The sequence below is a fragment of the Xenopus tropicalis genome, chromosome 10 (assembly GCF_000004195.4).
Source record: "Xenopus tropicalis strain Nigerian chromosome 10, UCB_Xtro_10.0, whole genome shotgun sequence".
Taxonomy (NCBI): domain Eukaryota; kingdom Metazoa; phylum Chordata; class Amphibia; order Anura; family Pipidae; genus Xenopus; species Xenopus tropicalis.
Window position 1 is genome coordinate 2,711,468 of NC_030686.2, and position 20,425 is coordinate 2,731,892.

Genomic DNA, 20,425 nt, shown 5'->3' on the forward strand with positions numbered 1-20,425 from the left:
TACCGGCAGGAGGGGCGGGACAACCCGGTACCAATAAGGGGAGATCCCGCGGGTTTATATTCCCGGATATCTATGTGACATTACACAGGGCGGATACGGGGTCCCGCACATACGCTGCCAGCGCTAACTTGCCCCTCCCCCCCAGGCGCCGCCATGTTGGCCCTTGAGCCCCAGTGCGCAGCCGCGGCCCCGCCCCCAGCCCTTGCGCCTGCGCGCCGCTCACCCCCGGGCCTTGCAGGGGCCGTGACGTCACAGCAGCCTCCGCCCTCCGCCGCTTTGCTGCATCACCCGCTCCTGCAGCCGCCACCGCCGCCGGGACAGGCCCGGACCCCCAGCCCACACGGGAGACATGGCCAAGGTGGAGCAGATCCTTCAGCTGGAGCCCCAGCATGAGCTCAAGTTCCGAGGTACCGGGGGCTCTGGGGCACTCACATTAATCCTGCAATGTACGGCTTGGGGGTACTGCTGGGATACAATCCTCTAATGTACGGCTTGGGGGTACTGCTGGGATACAATCCTCTAATGTACGGCTTGGGGGTACTGCTGGGCTACATGGGTTATAATCCTGTAATGTATGGGTTGGGGGTACTGCTGGGCTACAATCCTGTAATGTAGGGGTTGGGGGTACTGCTGGGATACAATCCTGTAATGTAGGGGTTGGGGGTACTACTGGGCTACATGGGTTATAATCCTGTAATGTATGGGTTGGGGGTACTGCTGGGCTACAATCCTGTAATGTAGGGGTTGGGGGTACTGCTGGGCTACAATCCTCTAATGTACGGCTTGGGGGTACTGCTGGGATACAATCCTCTAATGTACGGCTTGGGGGTACTGCTGGGATACAATCCTCTAATGTAGGGGTTGGGGGTACTGCTGGGCTACATGGGTTATAATCCTGTAATGTATGGGTTGGGGGTACTGCTGGGCTACAATCCTGTAATGTAGGGGTTGGGGGTACTGCTGGGATACAATCCTGTAATGTAGGGGTTGGGGGTACTACTGGGCTACATGGGTTATAATCCTGTAATGTATGGGTTGGGGGTACTGCTGGGCTACATGGGTTATAATCCTGTAATGTATGGGTTGGGGGTACTGCTGGGCTACAATCCTGTAATGTAGGGGTTGGGGGTACTGCTGGGCTACATGGGTTATAATCCTGTAATGTATGGGTTGGGGGTACTGCTGGGCTACAATCCTGTAATGTAGGGGTTGGGGGTACTGCTGGGCTACATGGGTTATAATCCTGTAATGTATGGGTTGGGGGTACTGCTGGGCTACATGGGTTATAATCCTGGAATGTATGGGTTGGGGGTACTACTGGGCTACATGGGTTATAATCCTGGAATGTAGGGGTTGGGGGTACTACTGGGCTACATGGGTTATAATCCTGGAATGTATGGGTTGGGGGTACTGCTAGGCTACATGGGTTATAATCCTGGAATGTATGGGTTGGGGGTACTACTGGGCTACATGGGTTATAATCCTGGAATGTAGGGGTTGGGGGTACTGCTGGGCTGCATGGGTTATAATCCTGGAATGTATGGGTTGGGGGTACTGCTAGGCTACATGGGTTATAATCCTGGAATGTATGGGTTGGGGGTACTACTGGGCTACATGGGTTATAATCCTGGAATGTAGGGGTTGGGGGTACTACTGGGCTACATGGGTTATAATCCTGGAATGTATGGGTTGGGGGTACTGCTAGGCTACATGGGTTATAATCCTGGAATGTATGGGTTGGGGGTACTACTGGGCTACATGGGTTATAATCCTGGAATGTAGGGGTTGGGGGTACTACTGGGCTACATGGGTTATAATCCTGGAATGTATGGGTTGGGGGTACTGCTGGGCTACATGGGTTATAATCCTGGAATGTATGGGTTGGGGGTACTGCTAGGCTACATGGGTTATAATCCTGGAATGTATGGGTTGGGGGTACTACTGGGCTACATGGGATATAATCCTGGAATGTACGGCTTGGGGGTACTGCTGGGCTGCATGAGTTGTAATCCTGGAATGGGGGATGCTGGGGTGCAGGGCCAGTGGGGGCCGCTGGGGTGCAGGGCCAGTGGGGGCCGCTGGGGTGCAGGGCCAGTGGGGGCCGCTGGGGGGCAGGGCCAGTGGGGGCCGCTGGAGGGCAGGGCCAGTGGGGGCCGCTGGGGGGCAGGGCCAGTGGGGGCCGCTGGGGGGCAGGGCCAGTGGGGGCCGCTGGGGGGCAGGGCCAGTGGGGGCCGCTGGGGGGCAGGGCCAGTGGGGGCCGCTGGGGGGCAGGGCCAGTGGGGGCCGCTGGGGGGCAGGGCCAGTGGGGGGTGCAGGGCCAGTGGGGGGCGCTGGGGTGCAGGGCCAGTGGGGGGCGCTGGGGTGCAGGGCCAGTGGGGGACGCTGGATTACAGGGCCAGTGGGGGACGCTGGGGTGCAGGGCCAGTGGGGGACGCTGGGGGGCAGGGCCAGTGGGGGGCGCTGGGGGGCAGGGCCAGTGGGGGACGCTGGGGTGCAGGGCCAGTGGGGGGCGCTGGGGTACATCCCATTTCAGAACCTGCCTGAGGGAGGTCTTGTAACCATGAGTGCAAGGGGTTGCTGGGATACAGGGCTGAAGGTAGGGGGTCCCTATTATAACTGTCAGTTTGGTATGTGGGTAAAGGGCAGAGAGCTCCCTGATAACAAAGAGGAGTAGTGCCCCCTAATTATATGGGGGTTCCCTGGGGCCCTGCTGTGCTCCCCAGTCCTGATCCATTTATGCCCCCGTAGTGCCAGTAGGGTGCAGGGTGCACAGCCCCGATGCTGTATCCAATATACAGGGGGTATATATAGGGTGTAATGGGGCGCATATACTGGGGGCAGTGATACATAAAGTCCTGTCTGTGCCCCCCTCCCATTGGCTGCATTCCTTCTGACTGCTGATTGGGCAGTGTTGGCACAGTGTGTGTGGGTAGGGGACCCTGCGCCCACTCTGTGCGTTAGTGACACTGGGGGCTCGGGGTGGGGTGGGGGGGGTATTCGGTACTTTGTAACGGTGAGGAAACCACCAAGGGAGGCCGGACAATTGTAGGAAGCCCTGGGGGGGCTGAAGGGTGAGTCCGACCCATGGGTGTGGGGGCCACTCCCCGACCTTTCATCCACTGCCATTTTTGGCTCCTTATTAATTAATTAATTTATTGGGAAACATGGGGCTTTCAGGCGGGATTGTTGGGTCAGGGCTCTGTCTCTGTTATTATTATTATTATTATTATTATTATTAACATTGATGTATAAAGCGCCAACATATCCCGCCGCGCTGCCTTTGCTTGGGGTTGGGGCTTTTTGCGGGTTCCCTGCGGAGCTGGTGCCCCCCCCCCCCCGTGCCCCATCCCATCTCTGTACATGGGGGGCACACACAGTGTCGGATGTCCCACAATGCCCCACCTGTTCTACACATTATCCTGCTCCATTCATTCCCAGCCAGCCCGGCCCCCAGCACCTCCATATTTATAGAACACCCCCTGCCCTGTGCATTATGGGTCGGGGATACAGGCCTGACGGGGAAACAGCCGACCCGACAGAACCAGCAGCACATGTTGTGCATAACCCGCTCTCCGGCGCCGGGGTCATTGCACCTGGGTACATATTAATACCCACAATAAGCCCCCCTGTATGGGTTTCCCTTGGTGTTGCCCCCAGCAGAGCAGAGATCCCGGGGTGTTGGGCAGTGAATCATCTCTCCCGTAGGGGAGGGCCCGGTTACACCAGCACTATATTTAGTTGGCATGTTGGCCGGCCCTGTTCCTCGGGATTATCTGCCCTGGGACAGCTCCGCACTATATTTATATCTATAGATTTATATTAGGGACGCACTGAGCCCAGGGTTCGGCCAAGATCCGGCCCTTTCCCGCAGGGTTCTGCTCCATGCACGGCTCTCTTTAACCCCTTTGGTATCGTTCAATATTTGGCCAAATCTTTCGCAAATGATTCAGGGTTCGGCCGGATCCTAAAATTGTGGGTTCAGTGCTTCCCTAATTTATATATAGATAGATGGATATAGGGATTGATAGATGGATATAGGGATTGATAGATGGATATAGGGATTGATAGATGGATATAGGGATTGATAGATGGATATAGGGATAGATGGATATAGGGATAGATGGATATAGGGATAGATGGATATAAGGATAGATAGATGGATATAGGGATAGATGGATATAAGGATAGATAGATGGATATAGGGATAGATGGATATAGGGATAGATGGATATAGGGATAGATAGATGGATATAGGGATAGATAGATGGATATAGGGATAGATAGATGGATATAGGGATAGATGGATGGATATAGGGATAGATGGATATAGGGGGTGTAGATATAGGGGTGGTAGATAGATGGATATGGGGATGGATATAGAGGGGGATAGATATAGGGATATGAGGATAGATAGACATAGGGACAGTTAGACATAGGGACAGATATGGGGATAGATATAGGTATAGAAATATATATATGTGTGTGTGTGTTTTGTTTTTATTTTTTTGTTTCCCTGGAGGTGGGAGGAAGCAGTTTCTTTTTGCACTTGCCACTTCCTGGTATTAGTCTGGTAGGAAAGAATTCGATGATTTGCTGTATAGTCTGTTGCTGGACTACAACTCCCAGCTAGCGTTAGAATTGGGTATAGATTGGCTTGTTTGTTGACCTGAGTGAATCAGCTGCTGTTTATGGGTAATGCCAACCTGTATGTGGGGGGCAATGGCTTGATCAGTACCGGGGGGTTTACTGGGGTTCCTGGCTCCTTTACTCCCAGTATTTAACCATTAAATAAACCCAATAGGGCTGTTCTGCCCCAATAAGGGGTAATTATATCTTAGTTGGGATCAAGTACAGGTACTGTTTTATTATTACAGAGAAAAGGGAATCATTTAACCATTAAATAAACCCAATAGGGCTGTTCTGCCCCCAATAAGGGGTAATTATATCTTAGTTGGGATCAAGTACAGGTACTGTTTTATTATTACAGAGAAAAGGGAATCATTTAACCATTAAATAAACCCAATAGGGCTGTTCTGCCCCCAATAAGGGGTAATTATATCTTAGTTGGGATCAAGTACAGGTACTGTTTTATTATTACAGAGAAAAGGGAATCATTTAACCATTAAATAAACCCAATAGGGCTGTTCTGCCCCAATAAGGGGTAATTATATCTTAGTTGGGATCAAGTACAGGTACTGTTTTATTATTACAGAGAAAAGGGAATCATTTAACCATTAAATAAACCCAATAGGGCTGTTCTGCCCCAATAAGGGGTAATTATATCTTAGTTGGGATCAAGTACAGGTACTGTTTTATTATTACAGAGAAAAGGGAATCATTTAACCATGAAACAAACCCAATAGGGCTGTTCTGCCCCAATAAGGGGTAATTATATCTTAGTTGGGATCAAGTACAGGTACTGTTTTATTATTACAGAGAAAAGGGAATCATTTAACCATGAAATAAACCCAATAGGGCTGTTCTGCCCCAATAAGGGGTAATTATATCTTAGTTGGGATCAAGTACAGGTACTGTTTTATTATTACAGAGAAAAGGGAATCATTTAACCATGAAATAAACCCAATAGGGCTGTTCTGCCCCAATAAGGGGTAATTATATCTTAGTTGGGATCAAGTACAGGTACTGTTTTATTATTACAGAGAAAAGGGAATCATTTAACCATTAAATAAACCCAATAGGGCTGTTCTGCCCCAATAAGGGGTAATTATATCTTAGTTGGGATCAAGTACAGGTACTGTTTTATTATTACAGAGAAAAGGGAATCATTTAACCATTAAATAAACCCAATAGGGCTGTTCTGCCCCAATAAGGGGTAATTATATCTTAGTTGGGATCAAGTACAGGTACTGTTTTATTATTACAGAGAAAAGGGAATCATTTAACCATTAAATAAACCCAATAGGGCTGTTCTGCCCCCAATAAGGGGTAATTATATCTTAGTTGGGATCAAGTACAGGTACTGTTTTATTATTACAGAGAAAAGGGAATCATTTAACCATTAAATAAACCCAATAGGGCTGTTCTGCCCCCAATAAGGGGTAATTATATCTTAGTTGGGATCAAGTACAGGTACTGTTTTATTATTACAGATAAAAGGGAATCATTTAACCATTAAATAAACCCAATAGGGCTGTTCTGCAGAGGGCACACGTTAAAGCACAGAGCGGCGGGGAATTTGCTATTGGAGCTGGATTGGGAAAGAACCGGACCTTTGTACTGTTCAGTTTGCAGGAAGCTTGTGTTTATCTCTAAGGGATAATGCAGCCTCGGGGCTTCTATGGGCCTCCCTGGCCCGGTGCTGCCTTTAGCTTCCCCTTTACTTCCTCCATACACTTATATTCCATACATAGGTATAATCTATATTATCTCTATATTATGACAGATTGTGGCTGAATGTGGGCAGTGAGCTATTGGACACATAATGACCAGTAAAGCCTGTCTCCCCGTTATTCAGGCACCCCCCATTAATTGCCCCCAATAAAGCAGGCTTGTCTGTGGCCTTTCCGGCCATTAGTATAGATTGCCCTCCCACGTGGGGCTCGGTGAGAGAATGGCTGATTTTGCAGCAGCAGCGCCGAGGGAGAAGCAATGCATTCCCATTGCCAGAATGAAACCCTAGATCGGTGTCCCCCCGTTACGTTACCCTTACATAATGCCCCCCTTCTAATAATTGCCCCGCGTGCCCCTCCAGGGACCCTGCCCAATACTGCCCAGTTGGCAGTGTAATTGTTCCTATAGGGCCCCTCTCTGTATGTAAGTCATCGGCTTTGGGGCCATCGTGATGAGGACCTTTGCAGCAGTGCAGCGAAGCAGTGCCGTACCAGGTAGCACAATGGTACACATGGGTTGCTATAGAGCAGGCTGTTGTCTACCTACACAAGGGGAACTATGCAGGGCTATTGATGCCCTAGGAGCAGGCAAGGTGTGGTTATACTGGGGGGGGAGGGGGGGTATAACTGGTGTGGCACCTTAGCTCTGATCTAGTAGCCAGGGGCACATTGAGTAGCCCAGCTGACATGTATATAAACAAATAATCACCTGCCTGTCATTGTCCCCCCCCAGATAACATTCCTGTCATGTTTAACCCCTTCCTGGGAGCACAGAGGAAGAAATGCCCAGCCCTTGCACTGCTAAAAGCTTTAATAACCAAATGCAGTCACTCTTTGTAAGCAGGCAAGGGGTTAATTGAAAGGGGAAGTATTGCCTTCATTTACCCCCCTGAGAGGCGGCTGATTGATGACTCTGCCTCTGACATATGACCTGCAGTGTAACAGGACCCACCAGTATCTTGCAGGCACTATACACAGGCTGGAGTGTTGGTAGGAGGTGCCATAGTGTTTCCCTTAGACAGTACAGTATGGGGGTACAGCTTATTGTGTGCCCAGAACATTCCCTCTCTGTATATTTGTATTTATACATATGGGTAGGGGGTGCCATAGTGTTTCCCTTAGACAGTACAGTATGGGGGTACAGCTTATTGTGTGCCCAGAACATTCCTTCTCTGTATATTTGTATTTATACATATGGGTAGGGGGTGCCATAGTGTTTCCCTTAGACAGTACAGTATGGGGGTACAGCTTATTGTGTGCCCAGAACATTCCCTCTCTGTATATTTGTATTTATACATATGGGTAGGGGGTGCCATAGTGTTTCCCTTAGACAGTACAGTATGGGGTTACAGCTTATTGTGTGCCCAGAACATTCCTTCTCTGTATATTTGTATTTATACATATGGGTAGGGGGTGCCATAGTGTTTCCCTTAGACAGTACAGTATGGGGGTACAGCTTATTGTGTGCCCAGAACATTCCTTCTCTGTATATTTGTATTTATACATATGGGTAGGGGGTGCCATAGTGTTTCCCTTAGACAGTACAGTATGGGGGTACAGCTTATTGTGTGCCCAGAACATTCCTTCTCTGTATATTTGTATTTATACATATGGGTAGGGGGTGCCATAGTGTTTCCCTTAGACAGTACAGTATGGGGGTACAGCTTATTGTGTGCCCAGAACATTCCTTCTCTGTATATTTGTATTTATACATATGGGTAGGGGGTGCCATAGTGTTTCCCTTAGACAGTACAGTATGGGGGTACAGCTTATTGTGTGCCCAGAACATTCCTTCTCTGTATATTTGTATTTATACATATGGGTAGGGGGTGCCATAGTGTTTCCCTTAGACAGTACAGTATGGGGGTACAGCTTATTGTGTGCCCAGAACATTCCCTCTCTGTATATTTGTATTTATACATATGGGTAGGGGGTGCCATAGTGTTTCCCTTAGACAGTACAGTATGGGGGTACAGCTTATTGTGTGCCCAGAACATTCCCTCTCTGTATATTTGTATTTATACATATGGGTAGGGGGTGCCATAGTGTTTCCCTTAGACAGTACAGTATGGGGGTACAGCTTATTGTGTGCCCAGAACATTCCTTCTCTGTATATTTGTATTTATACATATGGGTAGGAGGTGCCATAGTGTTTCCCTTAGACAGTACAGTATAAGTTGCCCTAGCTGGATGGAGAGCAATGGCTGCTGGCCATGCTGCAGGCACAGTAGGGGTTAAGGGCCGCCCATCCCTCGTACAGAATTTACCATTTGTGGGAGGGGCAAGGATTTTGTACTTCTATTCAGAGCGAAAGGTCACACCCATGGGCAAAAAATGCAGTTGGTCTTGATTTTTTAAATTTCTTTCTTCTGGTTCTTGATGTTCTGCTCTGCTTCAGAAACCTCTTAAGACCCTATCGGGTTTCTAGGGCAGTGGCACTAGCAACCAGGAAAATAATCTGTTCCACCTGAGCCATTTCATTAAGACCAACTGCCATATAGCCACGTGCGGGTCATAACGACCCTCCCTGCTCGTTAGTCGGCTCCCACTGTTCCTACAAGCTCCATGGAGGTGACATTGGCTGCTAGTAAAGTGCACCTTCAGCTTTTGGCCTCTAGAGGGAGTAAGTGCCCAGCATTCAGATTCACAGTGCTGAGATACTGCCTTACTCACAGTGTATTGCACCCACGTTGGGCAGAAATAGAGGGAGGGGCCTAGTGGGCCCGTTGGACCCGGGGGAACCCAGAGGGGAGGCCCCAGTTACAGAAGCCAGGGGTGTAAGTACATGGGGCAGATTCAGCCTTGTTACTGTATTACTGATTCACCTTTAGTCAGTGAGCGAGGCAGGCAAAGTTCAGGGGAGAACTGCCAAGGCCGCGGAACTACATCTCTCTGCGCCCAACATCAGGCTCTGTGATTGAGAAAGTTGGATTTTAAAAAGAAAATGGCGGCTGCTTTACTTCAGGGTGGGGGGTTATTGTGTGAGTTGCTACTCTGAGTGCCCCCAGGGGTTCTTATAGTGCGATGGGGAGGAGCAAGGGAATTATGGGAAAAGTATCCATAGTCAGAACAGATATGGGCTGATGTGTTTAATAGGCCCCGGCTGGAGAAGCTGAGCAGTTCTTGCGAGCAGCCCGGTTCCCCCTCGGGATTCTGGGAAATGGATTCCATTAGTCATTTATCGTTCAAGGGCAAATGTATCCTGGCTGAGTATCGGATGCCCTAGTGATATGAGCTCGGGGCCCACAGGCTTCTGTATCCCAGGAGGGTTGGAGCAGATTCCTACTTGCTTTCCTGCCGTTGCCCCTCCCTCCCACCCACAAGGTGCAGATATGGGGCCCATTAGCCCAGCGACGTCGCTCCTGGCCGCTCATTGCTCAATTGTCTCGTTACAGTGACTCACCGGCGCTCTCTGTATCTGTGTAACTGCCCCTGAACCTTGCCCCACTGCGCCCAATAAATATTTGCCTTTATGGCTTAAAGGAGACATTGAATAAATGAAAAAACCCCTATCCCTGTAGGCAATTATGAATAATATCCGGTGCTGGTTTCCCTTTGGGCTAAACATTAACCCTATCTGTAACAATGGCCCCTTTATTGGAGCTCCCTATAGATCCTCTCAGGTCCCTGTCTGGGTTTCACATGAGGGGTGGGCGTGTCCTAACGGTCCCTGCCAGAAGCACAGTAGGAGGGGAGAGCCAATCACAGCCCTGCACTCACACAAGAACAGACTGGCTTCAGTTCCCTATCAGGTCAGCCTAGCTGCTGATTGGCTCTTTTCCTACAGTGCCGCCGCCACAGCCTGGGAAAGGAGGCAGCAGGAAGTGGAACAGATGGGCGGGGCTAATGGGGTTTTTGGAGAAATATCCCAAAACACTACTTTTTAAAGCCCATTCCCTCTGGTCTCTTGCCTCCCATCTGTAGCCCCTCCCACTGGTCTCTTGCCTCCCATCTGTAGCCCCTCGCACTTGTGCCATCTGTAGCCCCTCCCACTTGCCCCTTGTCTCCCATCTGTAGCTCCTCCCACTGGTGTCTTGCCTCCCATCTGTAGCCCCTCCTACTTGTGCCTTGTCTCTCATCTGTAGCCCCTCCCACTTGTGCCTTGTCTCCCATCTGTAGCCCCTCCCACTGGTGCAGTGTCTCCCATCTGTAGCCCCTCCCACTGGTGCCGTGTCTCCCATCTGTAGCCCCTCCCTCTGGTGCTGTGTCTCCCATCTGTAGCCCCTCCCTCTGGTGCTGTCTTCCATCCGTAGCCCCTCCCACTGGTGACGTGTCTCCCATCCGTAGCCCCTCCCACTGGTACCGTGCCTCCCATATGTAGCCCCTCCCACTGGTCCCTTGTTTCCCATCCATAGCCCCTCCCACTGGTTCCTTGTCTCCCATCCGTAGCCCCTCCCAATGGTTCCTTGTCTCCCATCTGTAGCCCCTCCCACTGGTTCCGTGTCTCCCATCCGTAGCCCCTCCCACTGGTTCCATGTCTCCCATCCGTAGCCCCTCCCACTGGTTCCATGTCTCCCATCCGTAGCCCCTCCCACTGGTCCCATGTCTCCCATCCGTAGCCCCTCCCACTGGTCCCTAGTCTCCCATCCGTAGCCCCTCCCACTGGTCCCTAGTCTCCCATCCGTAGCCCCTCCCACTGGTCCCTAGTCTCCCATCCGTAGCCCCTCCCACTGGTCCCTAGTCTCCCATCCGTAGCCCCTCCCACTGGTCCCTAGTCTCCCATCCGTAGCCCCTCCCACTGGTCCCACAGAAGAGCCTTTGTATGAGGGGTCCCAAGGCTGCGACAAGGGGTTTCTGAAGGCCGAGAGCAGCGGGGACCCGGGGGCTTCATGGAAAGAGGAATTATTTGCATCCGATCCGGCAGCCCGACCTGCGCCCTCACAGGCCCTCATACAGGATTCCAGGCTCCTGCACCTGCCCCAGCCTTCCCCTTAATGCCCCCCCGAGGCTTCCATTACCCCCAGTACCTTGTGTTATTGCTCCTGGGCAACTTACATACGTGTGCCAGCTGTGTAACATTCCTTCTCTGTATATTTGTATTTATACATATGGGTAGGAGGTGCCATAGTGTTTCCCTTAGACAGTACAGTATGGGGGTACAGCTTATTGTGTGCCCAGAACATTCCCTCTCTGTATATTTGTATTTATACATATGGGTAGGGGGTGCCATAGTGTTTCCCTTAGACAGTACAGTATGGGGGTACAGCTTATTGTGTGCCCAGAACATTCCTTCTCTGTATATTTGTATTTATACATATGGGTAGGGGGTGCCATAGTGTTTCCCTTAGACAGTACAGTATGGGGGTACAGCTTATTGTGTGCCCAGAACATTCCCTCTCTGTATATTTGTATTTATACATATGGGTAGGGGGTGCCATAGTGTTTCCCTTAGACAGTACAGTATGGGGGTACAGCTTATTGTGTGCCCAGAACATTCCTTCTCTGTATATTTGTATTTATACATATGGGTAGGGGGTGCCATAGTGTTTCCCTTAGACAGTACAGTATGGGGGTACAGCTTATTGTGTGCCCAGAACATTCCTTCTCTGTATATTTGTATTTATACATATGGGTAGGGGGTGCCATAGTGTTTCCCTTAGACAGTACAGTATGGGGGTACAGCTTATTGTGTGCCCAGAACATTCCCTCTCTGTATATTTGTATTTATACATATGGGTAGGGGGTGCCATAGTGTTTCCCTTAGACAGTACAGTATGGGGGTACAGCTTATTGTGTGCCCAGAGCATTCCTTCTCTGTATATTTGTATTTATACATATGGGTAGGAGGTGCCATAGTGTTTCCCTTAGACAGTACAGTATGGGGGTACAGCTTATTGTGTGCCCAGAACATTCCTTCTCTGTATATTTGTATTTATACATATGGGTAGGAGGTGCCATAGTGTTTCCCTTAGACAGTACAGTATGGGGGTACAGCTTATTGTGTGCCCAGAACATTCCCTCTCTGTATATTTGTATTTATACATATGGGTAGGGGATGCCATAGTGTTTCCCTTAGACAGTACAGTATGGGGGTACAGCTTATTGTGTGCCCAGAACATTCCCTCTCTGTATATTTGTATTTATACATATGGGTAGGGGGTGCCATAGTGATTCCCTTAGACAGTACAGTATGGGGGGAACATTCCCTCTCTATATACTTACAACCCCCCCCCTTGTGCTTATCGACAGGACCCTTCACAGACGTCGTCACTACAAACCTGAAGCTTGGCAACCCCACAGACAAAAATGTGTGTTTCAAAGTGAAGACCACGGCGCCTCGCAGGTACTGTGTGCGACCCAACAGCGGGGTGATCGACGCCGGATCCTCCATCAATGTGTCCGGTGAGTAACTGACGTCTAGGAGCGGCTTTTAGAGCCCCTGTGTGTGTATATAGGCTTTGGGGTACTAATTGCGCCCCCTTATACCTTTTAGGGCCTTATTATTTTGATATATAAAGGTTAATGTTACCCACACTGATCACATGTTCCCCTGTCGTTGCAGTGATGCTACAGCCGTTCGACTACGACCCCAATGAGAAGAGCAAGCATAAGTTCATGGTGCAGTCGATCATGGCACCGACAGACACCTCAGATATGGAGGCCGTAGTAAGTGCTCGAAGTCGGAATTTCATGATACGAGGACTGGCCAATAGAAATCGATGTGTAAATGACACCTTCCCCTTGGGAGCGGCCTCTAAATCCCTATGGGATTCCCTATCCCTATGGCACTGCCATAACCCCACTGCCATCCTTGGGAGTCTCTATAGTGATGGGGCACGACAGGGGCCAAAAATCCCAGCAGGCAGGGGTACAATAAGGGTAGAATAGGAATGGTGGAATGGTGCCACCTAGTGGTGTGAATGAATACACACGGCAGTAATGAGAGAACACAGGGGGGCCTGTGATTATTGGGGTAAGGGGCCACTATAAACCAGCTCACTGAGCCCTGATATTAGACTCCCATAAGCCCCTCTCCCTGCCCACCCTTACTGGTTATTTTTATCCGTGCACTTTATGGGAATGCTGAGACGGCGCTGCCCGTGCCAAGCCCGGAGCCCAAATAGCTGCATCTCTTTAACCTTCTCATCTGCGCCGCTCACCTACAGTGGCCTTTCTGCCTTCACGGCTGTTTAAAGGGGAACTCACCCACACAAACCACTATGTAATCAAAGTCCTTTCAGTATTAACATGGTTAAACCACCCATACCTGTTATACATGGATTTACAAATCTGAGCTGTCAATCATATTGTCTGCCCCGCCTCTATGCCTCAGGCATCTGTCTCTATCGATAGCTATCTATTCATCTATCTGTCTTTCTATGAACTATCTATCATCTTTCTATCTATCATCTACCATTTATGTATCTGCTACCTCTCTATCTATCTGTCTGTCTGTCTATCTATCTATAATCTATCTACCTGCCTACCTATCTGTCTATCATCTGCTATCTATCTATCTATCAGGTACCTATCTATCTATCTCATCTACCTACGTGCCTACCTATCTATCTATCTATCTATCTATCAGGTACCTATCTATCTATCTCATCTACCTACGTGCCTATCTATCTATCTATCTCATCTATCAGGTACCTATCTATCTATATCTATCATCTATCTACCTACCTGCCTACCTATCTGTCTATCATCTGCTATCTATCTATCTATCTATCATCTATCAGGTACCTATCTATCTATATCTATCATCTATCTACCTTCCTACCTACCTATCTGTCTATCATCTGCTATCTATCTATCTATCTATCTATCTATCTATCATCTATCAGGTACCTATCTATCTATATCTATCATCTATCTACCTTCCTACCTACCTATCTGTCTATCATCTACCATCTATCTATCTATCTATCTATCTATCTATCTATCATCATCTATCAGGTACCTATCTATCTATTTATATCTATCATCTATCTCATCTATCTACCTACCTGCCTACCTATCTATCTTATCATCTGCTATCTATCTATATCTATCATCTATCTACCTTCCTACCTATCTATCTATCTATCATCTGCTATCTATCTATATCTATCATCTATCTACCTTCCTACCTATCTATCTATCTATCATCTGCTATCTATCTATATCTATCATCTATCTACCTTCCTACCTATCTATCTATCTATCTATCTATCATCTGCTATCTATCTATATCTATCATCTATCTACCTTCCTACCTACCTATCTGTCTATCATCTACCATCTGTTTATGTGCTATCATATCAGATATGTTAGTGCCATGCTGTTTACCCGCCCATAGTGCAGTATTGTCGGAGCCACAGACCCTTCCTTTTGGCCGCGCCCCATGGAAACCGCTTCTCTGCACAACATATAAATTCTTCCTTCTTTACTTGATTTCTGTAACGGGGGCATTTTCTCTCCCACAGTGGAAAGAAGCAAAGCCAGACGACCTCATGGATTCCAAGCTCCGGTGTGTGTTTGAGCTGCCGTCAGAGAATGAAAAAGCTGTGAGTGTTACAACTTCCTTCTGCTCCTTCATTGCGTGTATTTTATCTCCTTCTGTATTACATGTCCTACAGGGCCCAGTGTACACTGACTGACTGTCATTTATTATATACAATGGGACAGTCCAACTGCCAGCTGTGTGTTCAACAAAAATGCCGTCACCGGATTTGGCAAAATGAATATAAAGAGTTAGTCGCCATCTTGTCCCACTGCCTCCATCTTGTTCCCAGCTCTTGTGAGCACAGGACTCCCATATATTATGGTATAGTGGCCTTTAGCAATGGAAGATTTACCTTCAGTATTTATAAGCCGCTGCTCTGCTGTGTGATCTTTATTGTGCTCTCCCCCAATAGGAAATATACAATTAGTACTTTTATATGAATCCCGAAACCTTGCGTCACATCCGGCTGCTTTCCTAACACTTTATTGTTTGTGTTTTCCCCACAGCTCGATGGAGAGATAAACAAAGTCATTTCTAGCAGTATAACAAAGACTGAGTCCTCTCTGTCCAAATCAATAAGCTCCAATCTGGATGATTCTGAGTATAAGAAAGTGGTGGAAGAAAACAAGAGGCTGCAGACAGAAATGCAGAGGCTACGGGAGGAGTACAAGCAATTTAAGGTACCGGCATGGACCCCCCCATATAATGAGTTATACAGGGAACTCTGAGTATCACTCATGTATTATAAGGGATAATGTACCCCCTACTGTAAATGATAAGGATATTAGCAGTCACTGAGGGGTTCTGTGCCCCCCATATAAAGGCACAAGGCTGCAGGCTGAGTTATACAGGGAACTCTGAGTATCACTCATGTATTATAAGGGATAATGTACCCCCTACTGTAAATGATAAGGATATTAGCAGTCACTGAGGGGTTCTGTGCCCCCCATATAAAGGCACAAGGCTGCAGGCTGAGTTATACAGGGAACTCTGAGTATCACTCATGTATTATAAGGGATAATGTACCCCCTACTGTAAATGATAAGGATATTAGCAGTCACTAAGGGGTTCTGTGCCCCCCATATAAAGGCACAAGGCTGCAGGCTGAGTTATACAGGGAACTCTGAGTATCACTCATGTATTATAAGGGATAATGTACCCCCTACTGTAAATGATAAGGATATTAGCAGTCACTGAGGGGTTCTGTGCCCCCCATATAAAGGCACAAGGCTGCAGGCTGAGTTATACAGGGAACTCTGAGTATCACTCATGTATTATAAGGGATACTGTACCCCCTACTGTAAATGATAAGGATATTAGCAGTCACTGAGGGGTTCTGTGCCCCCCATATAAAGGCACAAGGCTGCAGGCTGAGTTATACAGGGAACTCTGAGTATCACTCATGTATTATAAGGGATAATGTACCCCCTACTGTAAATGATAAGGATATTAGAAACCATGAGGACCAGGGGACCATGTATTTATACCATGATATATTTCTTTAATCCTTTAGTAAAGACAGGTGTTGAGGCAGGTATGTCTGTGTAGAAGAATATTTGCCACCCCTCCCCATGTTGTAACACAATTTTGTGCAACTGTTGCAGGAAGAAGACGGTTTGAGAATGCGAAAGATGCAGCCCACAAGCAGCCCCAACCGACCCGTCTCCGGCCTCGCGAAAGAAGAAGGAGTGAACACTCGGATACTTGCACTGGTCATCCTCTTCTTCATTATCGGCGTCATTATAGGGAAAGTGGCCTTGTAGACCAACGCATGCAGAAAAGGAAAGAACCCCCCCCCCCCCCCCATACACAAAGCAAGAAATCATCCTGTCGCTGGTGTAGCCATATCCAGAAATAAATTGATTCCTAACAATGTGTGAGCGATGGAGGAGACGTCAAACATTTCACAGGTGTTGCCTTTACGTTACTCCCCCCCCCCCTCCCCTCGCGCCTCCGTAACATTCGCTTTTAGAGTCAGGTTTAATTGCCCCCGGGGACGATTCGTTAGGAAGAGTCCGATTCAAATTAACGAGCGTCACGGTTAACTCTTTATAGTCACACTGTACAATGTCATTTTAAAGAAGAACACAAAAAAAAAAACAATTTTTAACCTGCGGGTTTGTGTTGCCGGGTTAATTCTTTTAAAAAATATGAAAGGAACAAAAAAAAATTCATCTTGAGATCTGATTCGCTTTTCCACCTGGGTCTCATGCCTTTTGCCCCTCCCCTAGGCGGCTCTGGCTGTCACGGTTACAGCTGTATACTACATATATATATATATATACACATGACAGAGATCTCATAAGCCTTCCTGCTGCTCTTATATAACCTCCGTCTTGTCACTTGTGTGCGAAGCAGCCCCCCCGTCCCTCCCCCTGTGCCAGTCCTGTTTTTCTGTATCCGCTGATCTGCACTAGGGCCTGGCAGCCATATTGGATAACTAAAAGCAGTATCATTTATTTGGGCTGGGGAGGCAGGGCAGTCTTCCTCGTTAGTCAGTGTCCGTACCCTAAATGCCAGCGGTTGTGTATATTATTTTTTGTTTCAACTTCCCCTTTGTTTTTTGGGGCCTGCTAGCCTGGCGAGTCTCTTGCTTTTCCAGCAAAGGGACACCGGGGGGGGGCACATATCGGCTGTACTTTATGCCACTGATTTACAACCTGTAGTTGGGATATAACCCCAGTTGGGGCAGCCAAGCCCTATGTTTCAGTTGCTGCACCTTCTTTTTGTTAATGACGCCCCGAGGCTGGAAAAGTGTTATGTTCAGGGACCAATTTGAAGGAATAGCCGTGCTCTGATGAAACCTTGCAGTATACAGTAGCTGTGTTTAAGGTGCTACGCCCTGTCCTTCTAGGCCCTTCTCCCATGCGTCTACACCCAGTCCAGTCCATCTAGGCCCTTCTCCCCTGCTTGTACACCCAGTCCATCTAGGCCCTTCTCCCCTGCGTGTACACCCAGTCCATCTAGGCCCTTCTCCCCTGCTTGCACACCCAGTCCATCTAGGCCCTTCTCCCCTGCTTGTACACCCAGTCCATCTAGGCCCTTCTCCCCTGCGTGTACACCCAGTCCATCTAGGCCCTTCTCCCCTGCTTGTACACCCAGTCCATCTAGGCCCTTCTTCCCTGCGTGTACGCCCTGTTCATCTAGGCCCTTTTCCCCAGCATATACACCCAGTCTATCTAGGCCCTCCTCCCCTGCGTGTATGCCCAGTCCATCTAGGCCCTCCTCCCCTGTGTGTATGCCCAGTCCATCTAGGCCCTTCTCCCCTGTGTGCCATCAGTGTTTTCTGTCATGCTGTATAGAACCCCCCCCGTTCTATAGAGCAGATTGTACCCACATATCAAACCAGAGGGGGGCCCTGCGACTGACCCCACATACTGTCTTTTTGGCATCTATATATCTGTGGCCATAATCAGTCCCCTAGTATAAAGGCCCTGTATCCTTTGCTTGGCAACCAGCCTGTAGGTGACAGGGGCCTAGGAACGGCCGTGGGTGTATAACTGTTAAGTGCAGGATCCCCCCCCAAATTAAAGGGAAATATCAGTTAATTCTGATTGGTTGTGGGGCAGGGTGGGTGTGTCCAGAAGCCCGTATGTATATGCATGTGTATACATGTACCTAATGTACCTATGCATACACTCATATTTATTCACACATCCCACAATATAGCGTTGTACCTGTGGTGTCTGATCCGGGGGGGTAGGGGGGGGCGTTTGAGACCGATGTATATAATTTCCGGGCGATATTCGGGTTTATTTAGCGACCTATAGGGCAGCCATAAAGTGGTGTTTGTTTTACTTTCTGCCAAACATACTAAGAATCTTCCTGGGGCAGAATGGCACCCCCACCCTTCCCTATAGGACCCCCCCTGATGTAAATTAAATCTTTCAAAACATTTCTGGAACTTGTGTTTTTTGTTTTTTTTTGTTTTTAAGTGTTTCTTCCCCTTGGCAGGAAGTCTTGGGCATTGGGCTCGGAGCTGCTACAGCCAATCAGTGCCCTTTACTTATCTGCAGAACAAAAGGAAGATTGATTGGGTTGGTTCTGCTGTAGGCGCCGGCGTGTACCCTAGCAACGTGCCCGCCGATGATCACTTTATCTTATTAATGAGTGGTGATTGGCTGCACCCTGGGGTATTGGGTTCCCTATTGGGAATATTATCCCGACTGCCACGGTGATTTTTATACTTGGCCACCAGGGGGCACTGTTATGAGATGGTTCAGTTATTTATGTGCATCTATGGAACATTGTGGGTCTATAATAACCTGGTACCTGCACTGACAGGGCCCCATTTAGCAACACTGGGCCTATTGTAACCCATTGCCCCCAGTCAGCAGGTAGGGGGGGGGTATTACAGGGCAGATTAGTAAGTGCCTCCCACAATATAGCTGCTGTATAATTACATTTTCTCTTTGGTTGTGGCACCTATGGGTGTCCCCGAGCACCTAGGGCCGCAGTTATATGTCTGTGATGTGTCCGGGGTATGTATAAAGCTCTGTGGGGGGCAACACCCACAATTCTGCCTACAGTCCCAGGGCATTATATGTACAAAGCTTAATACCCCCCTATTGCCTTGTGGTTTTATTTATGGCCCCTTATCAAACCCCTAGATTAAAGGCCACAGCCGCCACTAAATGTCTTCCATCTTGTGCGTACCTTTGGGCCAGTATAGGGATTCCTAGGCCAGGGGCCACTCTCTAGTTTGGAGTTTTAGCAGCTATCTGGTTGCCAGGGTCCAAATGACCTTAGCAACCTGGGAGTGGTCTGAATGAGAGACTGATATACGAATAGGAGAGGGGCTGAATAGAAAGATAAGTACAGGTATGAGGCTGTGACCCTAAAACTCATACAGACAGCAACAAGAGCCCCTCCCCAATTATATATATATGTATGTGTAGCATTAAGCTGCCGAGTTATAGTTTATACAGGAGCAGTGGCTGTTCCGTGTTGTAGCTCCCCCCCCCCCCCCCCAGGTAAAACGGAGCAATAATGTCAGTACAATGCCCACGGATCCTGTTATATACAATATATTTATTTCTTTACCACAAGAATTGCCAGACGCCTGCCGGGGGGGGGGGGGGGTAGCGGAATATAAACACGACCAACTGCAGCACTTCCCCGTACATGGAGGGTCTCGGTTACCTGCTCATTCCCCTGTGGGCCCAAACTGTCAATTAGCTCCTTATAAACGGCGCTCAGTGATGTAATCGGTTATAATCGGAGCTTAGTGATGTCATTTCTGTCACATGATTTACTTAAACGTGTTTATTATCATAAAGTACCCCCTGTTGTAAAATATAAGGATATTAGAAGTCACCAAAGAGAGAACTGGGGGTACTTTATTCCCTATAGGCCCTGACTGTCCCTTTGCGCTGGCACTTTGCATAGTATTTACCCCCCCCCCGGCACTGTATTTATATAGGAGGAAGCTGGATTCCTGCCATTCAGACAGGAGAGGCCCCCAATCAACCCCTCTAATACAGAGTTGCCCAATTGCCCCCTCTGCCCCGTGTTATACAAACAAGGGATCGTTCCCTGCTGGTGGGAAATCTAGAGCAAGGGTTTGTTTCCCCTTTACAGATAGTGGGGAGTTTCTCTTCCTATAAACATAATGTGGCCAAATCCAATATGGAGGTCAGTGTGAGAC

At 48.4% G+C, this 20,425-nt stretch overlaps 1 protein-coding gene across 2 annotated transcripts; it reads left to right on the forward strand.

Annotated features, from left to right (window-relative positions):
• Positions 1 to 233: 233 nt before the first annotated feature.
• vapb (VAMP (vesicle-associated membrane protein)-associated protein B and C) lies at positions 234 to 18,676 on the forward strand. Of its 2 annotated transcripts, NM_203574.1 has the most exons (7): positions 251 to 407; positions 12,540 to 12,692; positions 12,853 to 12,956; positions 14,759 to 14,839; positions 15,285 to 15,458; positions 16,383 to 16,581; positions 18,026 to 18,675. In NM_203574.1, the coding sequence occupies exons 1-6, from the start codon at positions 350 to 352 to the stop codon at positions 16,539 to 16,541; spliced, it is 729 nt and encodes a 242-aa protein (NP_988905.1). In that variant the 5' UTR covers positions 251 to 349; the 3' UTR covers positions 16,542 to 16,581; positions 18,026 to 18,675. The 2 variants fall into 2 exon arrangements, with proteins under 2 accessions (XP_031749866.1, NP_988905.1); XM_031894006.1 differs by having other exon boundaries at positions 234 to 407; positions 16,383 to 18,676.
• Positions 18,677 to 20,425: the final 1,749 nt, after the last annotated feature.